At 51.0% G+C, this 13951-nt stretch overlaps 1 protein-coding gene across 1 annotated transcript in view; it reads left to right on the forward strand.

The window, feature by feature from the left end:
- Window positions 1–2442: 2442 nt before the first annotated feature.
- SSU72 (SSU72 homolog, RNA polymerase II CTD phosphatase) overlaps window positions 2443–13951 on the forward strand; it is a 33681-nt gene continuing 22172 nt past the window's right edge. Inside the window, exons 1-2 of the mRNA XM_014344630.4 lie at window positions 2443–2860; window positions 12331–12474. Coding sequence (XP_014200116.2) covers window positions 2781–2860; window positions 12331–12474 — 224 coding nt within the window. The 5' untranslated portion in view covers window positions 2443–2780. The remainder of the gene's footprint in view (window positions 2861–12330; window positions 12475–13951) is intronic.

Consider the following 13951-nt stretch of genomic DNA (forward strand, 5'->3'; position numbering starts at 1 on the left):
TTTCAGGAAGTCCCTAGCTTTAATGGGGGTCTTCACAGGACACCCACCCCTTTCCACCCAGGAGCTTGTGTGCCTCCTACTGCCATCAATCATGTCATCTACAGGACCCAGGCTGTTCAGGTCGAGGGTTGCCTACAGGACTGGGCTGAGCCGCCCTCAGCCCCTCCTTGGCCTTGCTCCCATGCTTATGAGCACTCAAAGTCCAGAGCGGGCCGAGGCAGCAAGGGGCTGGCATGCTAGCACTGCCCTCAGTGTGTGCACACCTGGCTGGGTTGCAACAGCGCCTGGGCTTGGCTTCAGCTTTGTTGGGAGTCAGGAGAGGCCAGGTAGCAGCTGGAGGCACTTCTGAGCTTTCGGGGGCAGGTGGGGGTGGCTTCCCAGCCCTGGGATTGCAGGGATACCTGGGTCCACAGCCGTGGCTGGGCAGATGCATCTGCTCCCAGGAGGGTGGGGCTCCTGTCCTGCCAACTTGGAAGGGGGCAGGGCTCCCACATGCTCAGTGGAGCAGAGAGTCCCAGCTGAGCCTCCCCTGCTGTAGCCAGCATATTCCCAGTAGCCACTCAAGAGAGGCTGCCACTGCCATCAATGGTATAACTGACATTTCACAATCAGTAGCTTCTGCTGGTAACTTCACAAAAACCTGACCTAAGAGATCTTTACTACCTATTGGTTAAATAAGGTATTAAATAAGTATGTCAATACTATATGCTGTATGTGGGTAAATTCCTCTGGAACACTGAGATCCATTTACACACAGAAAGAAAACAGGCACATGGTTACAAGTCTCATGTAATTTCTATGGCCATTTTATTTATTCAATTGCCTTCCTTTAATCTCTATTTTTCTATTTTTGTTTTCTAATTTTTTTCTTTTTAATTGCTTTCCTTTAAGCCTAGGTTCATGGGTCAAAACCAATATGCAAACTGGGATAGTCATAGTATTATTGATTTTACCTTGTATTTTCCCCTTTTAAACTTATTCATTGCCGTATTTTGCAAAAGGACAATTTCTTTTTATTTTTTTGAGATGGAATCTCACTCTGTTGCCAGGGTGAACTGCACAGGCACAATCTCAGCTCACAGCAACCTCCGCCTCCTGGGTTTAAGTGATTCTCCTGCCTCAGCCTCCTGAGTAGCTGGGACTACAAGTGCGCACCACTACACCCGGCTAACTTTTGTATTTGTAGTGGAGACGGGGTTTCACCATGTCGGCCAGGATGGTCTCGATCTCTTGACCTCGTGTTCCACCCGCCTCGGCCTCCCAAAGTGCTGGGATTACAGGCGTGAGCCACTGCGCCTGACCTAAAAGTACAATTTCTTTCTTTCTTTTTTTTTTTTTGAGACGGAGTTTCGCTCTTTTTGCCCAGACTTGAGTGCAATGGCGCGATCTCGGCTCACCGCAACCTCTGCCTCCCGGGTTCAAGCGATTCTCCTGCCTCAGCCTCCCTAGTAGCTAGGATTACAGGCATGCGCCACCACCCTGGCTAATTTTGTATTTTTAGTAGAGACGGGGTTTCTCCATGTTGGTCAGGCTGGTCTTGAACTCCTGACTCCAGGTGATCCGCCCGCCTCGGCCTCCCAAAGTGCTGGGATTACAGGCTTGAGCCACCGCGCCCGGCCGGGAGTACACTTGTTACTGTTCTTTGTAGCCAAGGTTAATTATTTCCAAGCCATTATCTACGTCTTCATTTTTTCTTTAAAAACCATTACTTTCCTGAATGCGCAAATCGTTTACTATGGCACGCATATTCGCCAACGCCCTATTCCCAAAGAAATATCATTTTCAGTTAGAGAGCCTGTTATTAGGTTGACAATCATTATCACTCCCTCTCCCGTCCGTGGCGCTCCCACGGCAAAACATCAACCCACTGTCCCCCGCGAGGCTGCATCCAGGCAGACAGGCATAGCTGGGGAATAACACACTCGCGTTGACTGGATTTACTGTAACTGGACCCAAATCTCAGACCAGCCGGCGGCCTCTCCAAGGAAGCCCGAGGCGAGGAAGACCATAGTCGACGTGCACTCCCAACCAGGTCTGTCACAGGTCGGCCCTCGCATTTAAACGTTAAATGTTGAAGGGCTTTCATAAAAGAGCGATGTGCTCCTGCTTGTATGAGCCGGGGCCGGAGGCCGGTAACAGCGGCACGGGACGGGAGCGAGCCTCAGAATGCGGGAATGTCTGTGGGCCTCCGGGACAGTGGAGGGAGCGGGTCTAGTGAAGCGCGGCGACTCTGGGGTGGCAGAAGTGAGAACTATGGGCCCCACGGGGACCGAGGGAACGCACAAAATCGTCCCAAGAGACGAAACGCCGGGCCGCGGAAGGGCCCTCAATGCTATCTCCGGCAAGCGCGGCGTTTCGCGTCGCTCCCAAAGGCGGCGGCGACACCTTATGACGTCCTGGTGTTCCGCACGTCGTCTGCGTCACACTAGGCGCCGGCGCGGGGTGCTGATGTCAGGACGCCGGCGCTTGGCGCCGTGACGCTCAGCCGGGCCTTGTGGAGTGCGGGTCTCTGCTGCGGACGCCGGGGGCCGGCGCGGCGTTGGCCGCCCCCGGCCTCGCCGAGTGCAGCGCGCCCGAAGGCCAGTGCCTGCGCTCCGTCCGCGGCCCGGCGCCCAGGGTGGGCGGGGAGGCCGCCGCGCAGACGCCGCACGCTACGCCGCCGGCGCCGTCGTTTCGCGTCGCCCGCTTCCGGCCACCGCGGCCGCCATTTTGCTCGCGCGGAAGCGCCGCGGTGGGGTGGGAACCCAAGCGGGAGAGCCGCGGGATTTGCGGCCGCCGCCATGCCGTCGTCCCCGCTGCGGGTGGCGGTGGTGTGCTCGAGCAACCAGAACCGGAGCATGGAGGCGCACAACATCCTCAGGTAGTTGGGCTCCACCCTGTCCCCGCGCGCTCCGCTCCGGCGACCGGCCCTCCCTCCTCCCCGGTTCCCCCTGGCCCGCGCCGGGAGCCCTGAGAGGAAGCCGGGCCGCGCTCGTGGGTCGGCTGGTTGGGATGGCAGCTGGACGGCAGCGCGCGGCGCCCACACGCGGGTGGGCATCTCAGGGAAGGCAGGTTCCGGGACGAGGCGCCCGCTGTCCGGTGGTCCTTCGAGCTCTCCGAGGCCGGGCCCGGGGGGCGAGGGTAGCGTCCGCGGCGAGGGGCTGCGCGGCGGCGGCCGATCATGGTATTTCGTGTGCGTCGTTGGCCACCTTCCCTGGAAACGGCGCGCAACACAATCTCGGCATACCACGATGTTGTAAATAACAAAGCGGTCTACTTTTTTATGCCATGGATTTGTGTGTTTGCTACTTCTTTTTTTTTTTTTTTTTTTGCGAAAGATCTTCTCTTCCTCCCTGGAACGCCTCCAACCGGTAGTTTCTGGAATACAACGTGGACTTGGTTTGGCTCTGCTAGTTTATATTCCCTGCGAACTGGCCGCCTGTGACTCTTGCGTAGCATATGTCTAATGAAAGTTTATTCCTGCTTGATAACAAGTTTTTTTGTTGAGTCACATAGCAAACTGAGAAACTGACCACTTGACTTACAGTTAAAATTTGGTATGTGTCAACTTTGATAGTAAGACAAAATTGAAATGGCTTTTTTACCCCCAAAGTTACCTACGTGAACTTTAAATGAAAACAGTGTCTCGCTTCTCTTATCGCGGTCCAGCTATAACTTTCCTGAGCAACTTGGGAAAATTAGCAGTCCCCCTTTTTTTTCCGTTTTTAACAGTGTCACGTAGGCCAGGCACGGTGGCTCACGCGTGTAGTCCCAGCACTTTGGGAGGCCGACGCACGCGGATCACCTGAAGTCAGGAGTTGGAGACCAAAAAACACCCCCCAAAAATCAGTGTCAAGTGTTCATGATCTGCTGATTCTTTCTCTTTATTCTTTTCTTTCTTTCTTTTTTTTTTTTGAGACAGAGTCTTGCTCTGTCGCCCAAACTGGAGTGCAGTAGCGCGATCTCGGCTCACTGCAACTTGTGCCTCTCAAGTTCAAGCGATTCTCCTGCCTCAGCCTCCCGAGTAGCTGGGACTACAGGCACCGGCCACCACGCACGGCTAATTTTCTTTTTTTTTTTTTTTGTATTTTTAGTAGAGACGGAGTTTCATCATGTTAGCCAGGATGGTCTCGATCTTGTGACCTCGTGATCCGCCCGCTCGGCCTCCCAAAGTGATGGGATTACAGGCGTGAGCCACTGCGCCCGGCTTTTTTTGCATTTTTAGTAGAGACGGAGTTTCACCATGCTGGCCACGCTAATCTCAAACTCCCGACCTCAGGTGATCTGCCCGCCTCGGCCTCCCAAAGTGCTGGGATTACAGGCGTCAGCCACCGCATCCGGCCAAAGGTTGTTTTTAAAACTAGAAATGTGCTAGAATTACATTGTGCTGGGTCTTCATTTATAAACTGCAGTTACCTGTAAAAATTTGATACATTTAAGCAAAACAATGCAAGGCTCACCCCCCCCAAGACAAAATTATTGTTAACTGGAATAACAAATGGGCTGGAGACCTTCTGGTTCTGCTGGTTCTCCTTGGTGATCCTTTGTTCAAGATTTTCTGCTGTATCTGCATAACAAAGATGGAGTAGGCCGGGTGCAGTGGCTCACACCTGTAATCCTAGCACCTTGGGAGGCTGAGGTGGGCGGATCACAAAGTCAGGAGATTGAGACTATCCTGGCTAACACGATGAAACCCCATCTCTACTGAAAATACAAAAAAATTAGCCGGGCGTGGTGGCGGGCGCCTGCAGTCCCAGTTACTCGGGAGGCTGAGGCAGGAGAATGGCATGAACCCAGGAGGCGGAGCTTGCAGTGAGCCGAGATCATGCCACTGCACTCCAGCCTGGGCGACAGAGCAAGACTCCATCTCAAATAAATAAATAAGTAAAATAAAGTTGGAGTAGAATATATATTTTTTTTCTTGAGGGGGAGTCTGTAGCCCAGGCTGGAGTGCAGTGGTGCTATCTCAGCTCACTGCAAGCTCCGCCTCCTGGGTTCACACTATTCTCCTGCCTCAGCCTCCTGAGTAGCTGGGACTACAGGCGCCCGCCACGACGCCCGGCTAATTTTTTTGTATTTTTAGTAGAGACGGGGTTTCACCGTGTTAGCCAGGATGGTCTCGATCTCCTGACCTCGTGATCCGCCCGCGTGGGCCTCCCAAAGTGCTGGGATTATAGGCATGAGCCACTGCGCCTGGCAAGATGGAGTAGAAATCTTAACAAAAAGAAATGCTTTAAAAATTCTATTTAGGGCTGGGCGCGGTGGGTCACGCCTGTAATCCCAGCACTTTGGGAGGCCGAGGCAGGTGGATCATGAGGTCAGGAGATCGAGACCATCTTGGCTAACATGGTGAAACCCCGTCTCTACAAAAAATACAAAAAAATGACCCAGGCGTAGTGACGAGCGCCTGTAGTCCCAGCTGCTCAGGAGGCTGAGGCAGGAGAATGGCGTGAACCCGGGAAGCAGGAAGCAGAGCTTGCAGTGAGCTGAGATCCGGCCACTGCACTCCAGCCTGGGTGACAGAGCGAGACTCTGTCTCAAAAAAAAAAAAATTATTTAGCTATCTTGTTAATAAAATCAGGTTTAGCGGCTGCTTTAAAGACATGCCAATCATAACCTCGCTGAGACGATGACTGAAGATGACCAAGTCCTTTTTAGTTCAGAGTGGCCAGTGGCCATTTCTGGCAGAGCTGTGGTCTCTGGAAAAGGAGCAGAGAGCACCTCTGAATAATGAATTCTTGGGTGTGCTTTTACCTGTGCCGCCATCATTCAAATTTACTCAAAAGAGTAGACTCAGAAGAGAGTCAAAAGGAAGTAAGTTTAAGGTGACATCTATTATGGATATCATGAATATGGATATCATGAAGTTAATTTAGACATGGACCTTCAATTTCCTTTTTTTTTTTTTTGTTGGAGTCGGAGTCTCCCTCTGTCGCCCAGGCTGGAGTGCAATGACACGATCTTGGCTCACTGCAACCTCTGTATCCCAGGTTGAAGTGATTCTCCTTCAAACCCTCCGAGTAGCTGGGACTACAGGCGCCTGCCACCACGCCCAGCTAATTTTTTTTTTTTTTTTTTTTTTGAGATGGAGTCTCGCTCTGTCGCCCAGGCTGGAGTGCAGTGGCGCGATTTCAGCTCACTGCAACCTCCGCCTCCCGGGTTCATGCCATTCTCCTGCCTCAGCCTCCTGAGTAACTGGGACTACAGGCGCCTGCTACCACGCCTGGCTAATTTTTGGTGCTTTTAGTAGAGTCAGGGTTTCACTGTGTTGGCCAGATGGTCTCGATTTCCTGACCTCGTGATCCGCCCGCCTCAGCCTCCCAAAGTGCTGGGATTACAGGCGTGAGCCACCGCGCCCGGCCAAATTTTTTGTATTTTTAGTAGAGATGGGGTTTGACTGTGTTGACCAGGGTGGTCTCGATCTCCTGACCTCGTGATCTGCCCGCCTCGGCCTCCCAAAGTGCTGGGATTACAGGCGTGAGCCACCACGCCCAGCCTGCTTGTTGCAGAAATTCTTACTGTAGAAAATGAAAGTGGTCTCTCAGAAGTACCATTTTGGTGTCCATCTGTCTCCATGTGTTCACGCGTGCATCGGGGATAAGCTCTTGTTCTGTTGTCTGCTCCATAGTTAGTATTCACATCATTAGTTTCCTTTTTTTGCCACGAGGTGGTTTATTTTCATTATTCATACAAATAATTTTCTATAATACCCCAGTCAAACGGGAGAATTTGGCGGTCCGATTTTGGGTGGGGGGGTCCCTGCAGAGACTCACAGACTGGTGGCATTGGCGCTGAGTGCCCAGGTTCACAGCACAGCTTGTGGCTTGTGTCCATCTTGCAGGTGGCTCTTCCTCCATGTCATGACTGGGGTCTCGGGGGTAACAGGCAGGAAATCCTTCAGACTCTTAGGAAATTTCACTCCACTTCTCCTGGCCTCTGGTCGGCAGGGTGTTCTTCCATGTCTCGGTTTTCTAGCTTGGCCTTATTGAAGTTGGAATTTATGTCTGTTGTCATTTTCCCTTTTTTTTTTTGTTTTTTTTTTCAAGCCAGAGTAAGGCTGGAGTGCAGTGGCGTGATCATAGCTCACCACTTCAGCCTTGAATATCTGGGCTAAAACGATCCTCCTGCCTCAGCGCCCCAAAGTATTTGGATTACAGGTGTGAGGCACCGCACCCAGAGCATTTTTGCTTTTGAAAATTACCTGTTTATGTCCTTTGTCTATTCATTTGGGTTTATTTAGAGAGTTTTAATACTCAAACTCTGTGTGATAGTGCTTTTCTGTTACACTGGGAAAGCTTGTGAAAGTCAGATTTAGAGAGTCTTTCAGGCGTTAAAAATGATGTGAAAAGCGTAGGAAATGCTTATGGTAAGTGAAAAAAGGAAAATTGTATGCAGTTGGGTAGGGCTACATAAAACTGCACAGGAAAGCTGAAATAAAATTGTCAAAAGGAATTGTAGTTAACTGAGCAGGCACAGTAGCTAGCTGATCAGTGAACCTCGCCCCTTTTAAAAATTTTGGGCCTGGCAAGGTGGCTCTTCGGCCTGTAGTCCAGCACTTTGGGAGGCTGAGGGAGGAGGATTGCTTGAGCCCAGGAGTTTGAGCCCTGGGCAACACAGTGAGACCCGCCATCATTACAAAACATTTTAAAACTTAGCCACGTGTGGTTGGTTGCACATGCCTGTCATTCTGGCTGCTTGGGAGACGGGGCAGCAAGATCACTTGAGCCCAAGAGGTTGAGGCTGTGGTGAGCTATGACTGTGAGCTGTGACTGCGCCACTGAACTCCTGGCTGGACGACAGACCAAGTCCCTGTCTCTAAAAACAGACACAGTAACAATTTCACCCTATTGAAAATCGGCGTGGACTCTATTTTCCTGATAAATCCAAGTGATAGTAAGTGTCGACATCTTAGCGTTCTCTGGAGTGATCATCTTTGGTGTTAGAGACTAAATTGTTTCAAATACCAGAGTCCTGGGAGTCCTCATGTTTCAGGGCAGCGCCAGAAGACTCCGCCGTACGTTTCCACAGAGCCTCCCGCGCTTGGTGCTCCAAGGATTAAAGTGTCCCCTTGGAACCAGTTAGGTTTTTTGTTTGTTTGTTTTGTGGCTTTTTGTTTTTGTTTTTTTCTTTCTTTTTTTTTTGAGATGGAGTCTCATTCTGTCGCCCAGGCTGGAGTGCAGTGGCAAGATCTCGGCTCACTGCAGCCTCTGCCTCCCGAGTTCAAGCGATTCTCCTGCCTCAGCCTCCTGCGTAGCTGGGACTACAGACATGCACCACCATGTCCAGCTAATTTTTTTGTATTTTTAGTAGAGACGGGGTTTCACCATGTTGGCCAGGCTGGTCTCAACCTCCTGACCTCAGGTGATCTGCCCGCCTTGGCTTCCCAAAGTGCTGGGATTACAGGCGTGAGCCACCGTGCCTGGCCTTATTTATTTATTTATTTTTACAGACAGGGTCTTACCGTGTTGCCCAGGCTGGTATTGAACTCCTGGCCTCCCAAGTAGCTGGGATTACAGGCATGAGCCACCACGCCCAGCTAGTTTTGTATTTTTAGTAGAGACGGGGTTTCTCTATTGTTGGTCAGGCTGGTCTCAAACTCCCGACCTCAGGTGATCCGTCCTCCTCCGCCTCCCAAAGTGTCGGGATTACAGGCGCGAGCCACCACGCCCCGCCTGATGGCTTATGATAGTTTTTTGGAGTTTTTTTGAGACAGAATCTCAGTTTGTCACCCAGGCTGGAGTGCAGTGGCACCATCACGGGGCCCACTGCGACCTCCACCTCCCGGGTTCAAGCGATTCTCCAGCCTCAGCCTCCGGAGTAACTGGGATTACAGGCGCGCACCACCATGCCTGGCTTTTTTTTTTTTAAAGTAGAGACGGGGTTTTGTCATGTTGGCCAGGCTGGTCTCAAACTCCTGAGCTGAAGTGATCCACCTGCTTGGTCTCCCAAAGTGCTGGGATTACAAGCCCTCTGATAGATTTTTGGTACTTGTAAAGACAGTTGTTTGGCATACCAGACAAATACTTGTCTGGAAGATTAGTTTACAAAGGCGTTGGCCCTTCAGGCAAAGCCTGTTGGTGTCAGGAGTGTTTTCCAAGCTGTCCTTGCTTTTATGTAAGAAACGCTGTTGAGTCGCAAGCTGGCTGCCCTGTCGGTTGCATCAGTTTAGGAGAAATACTGCTTCTGTTGCTAAATAGCCTTTTTGCCATTCGTGCACATTTTGTTGCGGGAAAAACAAACTGCATTTTGTTTTTAAATAGGCTAACTTAAAGGAACGTCCAGCAGGTGGTGAGTTCTTGTTAGTGTTGGGAGACAGGCTGTCTCCTTTGGCTGCTGTGATCACGCTGATCCTGGGCTTCTTTGTGCGATTTTTTTTTTTTTTTTTTTTTTTGAAACAGTATCTCTCTGTTGCCCAGGCTGGAGTGCAATGGCGCGATCTCGGCTCACTGCAACCTCCGCTTCCGGGGTTCACGCAATTCTCCTGCCTCAGCCTCCCGAATAGCTGGGATTACAGGCGTGTGCCACCACGACTAATTTTTGTGTTTTTAGTAGAGATAAGGTTTCACCATGTTGGCTAGGCTGGTGTCGAACTCCTGTCCTCAAGTGAGCCACTGCGTCCGGCCCTTGTCTGTGCTTTGACGGAACATATTTTATTGTATGTTGTCTGAATTGGTAAGGAAGTCATTTTAGGCTTGTTGTTTCTCACGTGTGCTCCCTGTGGTATGCCTTGTGTCTGGGCCTCCGTCACCCTCTCAGTCACAACCAACAGTTGACTTTATTGCTTTAACCTCACGTTTCCATCAGGATCTGTGGTTATGACTGAATGTCAGGAATTTTAATTTTAGCATTTTCACGTTTATTTCACAGTCCGGGTGCCGTGAACACGGGTTTGTAGTCATGAATCGCTGCTGTTGTGCCACATTTCTGGCCGTGTGTGGTAGATGTTTGGAGAGCCGGGTTGTGTAGCTCGGGATATCTAAGGATGTGAGGACTGACGCAGCTGTCATCAGCCTCAGGGGACTCAGGTGTCTCACGTACACTAGATGAGCACGTCTTCTCTGTGTGTGTGGGTGACGTGTGTGGTGGCGCAGCAGGGTGCCCTTGGGCTCTTTTGCTTCCTCTACTCATCCTCGGAGGTGCGCGTGGAGCCGCATGGCCTGTCGTGCCCCATGGATGGATTATTCGACTTGTCTGTTCTTTTGTGGCTATGGAAGGCCGGCAGTGGGCATCCGGCAGGCAGCCACGTTGCAGAGGCACGTGTATGTCCGTAGGGCAGGTTTCTAGAAGCCAGTGTCTGTGAGAAAGGCACAGGTAGTTTTCACTTGCTGGGTGTTGCCCCATTATCCGCATAGAGGCTGGTTACACTCCAGCAGCCCCCTCTGCCTGAGTTTTTCCTCTCTTGTGACACTCATTCAACATTCAGTAATTTTTTTTTATTTTTTTTTGAGACAGGGTCTCGCTCTTGTCGCCCAGGCTGTAGTGCAGTGGCGCGATCTCAGCTCACTGCAACCTCTGCCTCCCGGATTCAAGTCATTCTCCTGCCTCAGCCTCCCAAGTAGCTGGGACTATAAAAGCACCCGCCGCCACGCCCGCCTAATTTTTTGTATTTTTAGTAGAGATGGGGTTTCACCATGTTAGCCAGGTTGGTCTTGATCTCCTGACCTCATGATCTGCCCACCTCGGCCTCCCAAAGTGCTGGGATTACAGGCGTGAGTCACCGCACCCGGCCTTACTTTTCTTTTTTTAAAATAATATGGAACTCCTCATGTATCTGTGTGTCATTCTTGCTCAAGAGCGAAACAGCAGCACTTTTCTGAACAAGAATGACAGGCCTGTGAGAGGAGTTTAGTGTTAATGGAAGTGTGTATGCGCCCTGCGCCCTGAGCCGGGCAGATTCCTTCAGATGCAAACCTTTTGTGATTTATAAATAAAGCTAGGTTGAGAAGTCTATATTTTTTAGGTAATTATAAATATCAGTTGTGACTTTACAAGAACACATGTTCTATACCAAAGTAACTTTTTTTGTTGTTTTTTTGGGACAGAGTCTCGCTCTTTTGCCCAGGCTGAAGTGCAGTGGTGAGATCTCCAATCTCTGCAACTTCTGCCTGCTGGGTTCAAGCGATTCTCATGCTTCAGCCTCCCAAGTAGCTGGGATTACAGGCATGCACCACCATGCCCAGCTAATTTATTTTATTTTTTTTAGTAGAAACGGAGTTGGGGTTTCGCCTCCTGGCCAGGCTAGTCTGAAACTCCCAGCCTCAGGTGATCCATTTGTCCCGGCCTCCCAAAGTGCCTGGATTGAAGGTGTGAGCCACCGCACTCGGTGCCAAAGTAACTTTTTTACATGTAACTTGTTGTGACAAACTTAAGTTTGCTTGTCAGCGATGACAGAAGAATTTTCTGGTCTTACCACACTCCATCAGCGTTTGGAGAGGACCTCTCTTTCTCCTTGCGTGAACTAGAGCTCATTGGTGGCACATGACACACGTTTCCTGTTCAGCTCTTTTCTCCGGTTGATTAGGAAAAGTATTTGGTCAGTTTCCTCACCTGTGACTAGGAAGTCCGAGGAACAAGCACCGTCGGACCCATCGCGGCATCTGTTCTCTGCCTGCACCACCCCTGAGCCTGTGGGACTCCTTTGGGTGTTGGGTCTCGGTTCCCATGGAGCCAGCATCGTGGGGGTGTTGGGAAACTGGGGGAGACACAGTTTCCTGTGGTGGAGCGGGCAGTTGGACCTTTGCGAGTCCCTTAGGAATCCTGTGAACTTGGATCCTCCAAAGCCAGGACGTTGGTCGATGGCCAAAATGTTCTGATGAAATCTTCCCCAAGTCCACGCCAGTCAGTCCTTTCAGTTTAAAGTAAAGCCTTAAACAAGCTATGATGTTCAGATGTGGCTTTGTGATGGTCAGTTCTGGTTTGATTGCTTTTGTGTAACTTGCTACAGCCTGTCGCCCAGGCTGGAGTGCAGTGGTGCTATCTCAGCTCACTGCAAGCTCCGCCTCCCGGGTTCGCGCCATTCTCCTGCCTCAGCCTCCCGAGTAGCTGGGACTACAGGTGCCCGCCACCGCGCCCGGCTAATTTTTTGTATTTTTAGTAGAGACGGGTTTTCACTGTGTTAGCCAGGATGGTCTCGATCTCCTGACTTCATGATCCGCCTGCCTTGGCCTCCCAAAGTGCTGGGATTACAGGCACGAGCCACCATGCCCGGCCTAGATTAAAAATTTGAAGACATATTCTCTACTATGAGCCAATGAAATTACTCATTTTGTTTCTGTCCCATTTCCTGTCCCTTGCTTTTGGAATTTTGTGTCTTAGTGTGACTGTGATTCTTTCTCTCCTTTTGTCTTTCAGCAAACGGGGATTCAGCGTCCGATCCTTTGGAACAGGGACTCACGTGAAGCTTCCAGGACCAGCTCCCGACAAGCCCAATGTTTATGATTTCAAAACCACATATGACCAGATGTACAATGATCTTCTTAGGAAAGACAAAGAACTGTATCCCAGCGGGTTGCCCTTTAAAAACCCCCCGTGTGGTCCTCCCTGGAAGGTGTTACGTGTGGCTCGGGCACAGGAGGCGTGTCACCCTGTGCAATGCACACACTGGCTCCTCTGTCTTTGCGAGAGCTTGGTTTCTATTCCTGGTGCACGTCGGATCGTCCACGGGTTAGTTCCAGTGCCACCCATGGCAGTAGGCATGGTGAGGCGCACAGACACGGTGTGGGGTTCACACTGACGTGGTTCAGCAGAGGGTCGTGACATAGCGTAGACCAGGGATGCTTAGGTGAGGAGGTGGAACCCACAAAATCCCATTGCTTTTCACACTGCAGGGCTGCCCCGTTATTTCCTTTGCAGGTTGGTGTGCGTGCGTGTGTGTGTGCGTGCCTGATACACATGGAGCCGGGCTGCTTCACACATCTGGTGAGGTCCTTAGAAGGTCGGATAAAGAAGAGGGCGGAGCTTGCTAACCAAGCTGTTAGAAGAAATAATGGGAGAGAACATTCCTTCATTTCAGGAGGACACAGAGCAGGCTAGGTCTGCCGCGAAGACTCCTGTAGAGAGAAGAGTATTCTTAAACTAGATTCTGATGGACGCAACACCAGTTGCATAATGGTTATGACAATCAGTGCCCGGGTTTTTGACCAGGCATTTCATGGTCACCCCCACGCTAATGGAAAGTTTCTGGATCTTGTTTTGTTATAGTGAGTGATTTGTAGTTTTCAGAACGGAGGCCAGGCCAAATGTATTCCAAATGAAAAGAGAATAGGTGTCAAATGCTAAACCTTTTATCTTCGTGTTGGCACTGTTGCCATCCCCGCCCTCTCCCAACATCCCCGCCCTCGACCAACATCCCTGGCCTCGCCCAGCATTGTCTATGTATTGGCACTCTTGCCATCCCCGCCCTTTCCCAACAGAGTCTCACTGTGTCACCCTGGCTGGAGTGCAGTGGCGAGATCTTGGCTCACTGCAGACTCACTGCAACATCCGCCTCCCGGGTTCCAGTGATTCTCCTGCTTCAGCCTCCCGGGTAGCTGGGATTACAGGCACGCGCCACCACACCCGGCTAATTTTTGTATTTTTAGTAGTCACAGGGTTTCACCATGTTGGCCAGGCTGGTCTTAAACTCCTGACTTCAGGTGATCCACCCTCCTCGTCCTCCCAAAGTGCTGGGATTACAGGCGTGAGCCACCATGCTCAGCCCTACTCTTGTATTTTATTTTATTTTTTTTTGAGATGGAGTCTCACGCTGTTGCCCAAGGTGGAGTGTAGCGGCTTGGTCTCAGCTCACTGCAACCTCCCCCTCCCAGGTTCAAGCGATTCTCTGCCTCAGCCTCCCGAATAGCTGGGATTACAGGCATCCGCTGTCATGCCCGGCTAATTTTTGTATTTTTAGTAGAGACGGGGTTTCACCATCTTGACCAAACTGGTCTTGAACTTTTGACCTCGTGATCCAGCTGCCTCAGCCTCTCAGAGT

This window comes from Pan paniscus, chromosome 1 (assembly GCF_029289425.2).
Source record: "Pan paniscus chromosome 1, NHGRI_mPanPan1-v2.0_pri, whole genome shotgun sequence".
Lineage (NCBI taxonomy): Eukaryota > Metazoa > Chordata > Mammalia > Primates > Hominidae > Pan > Pan paniscus.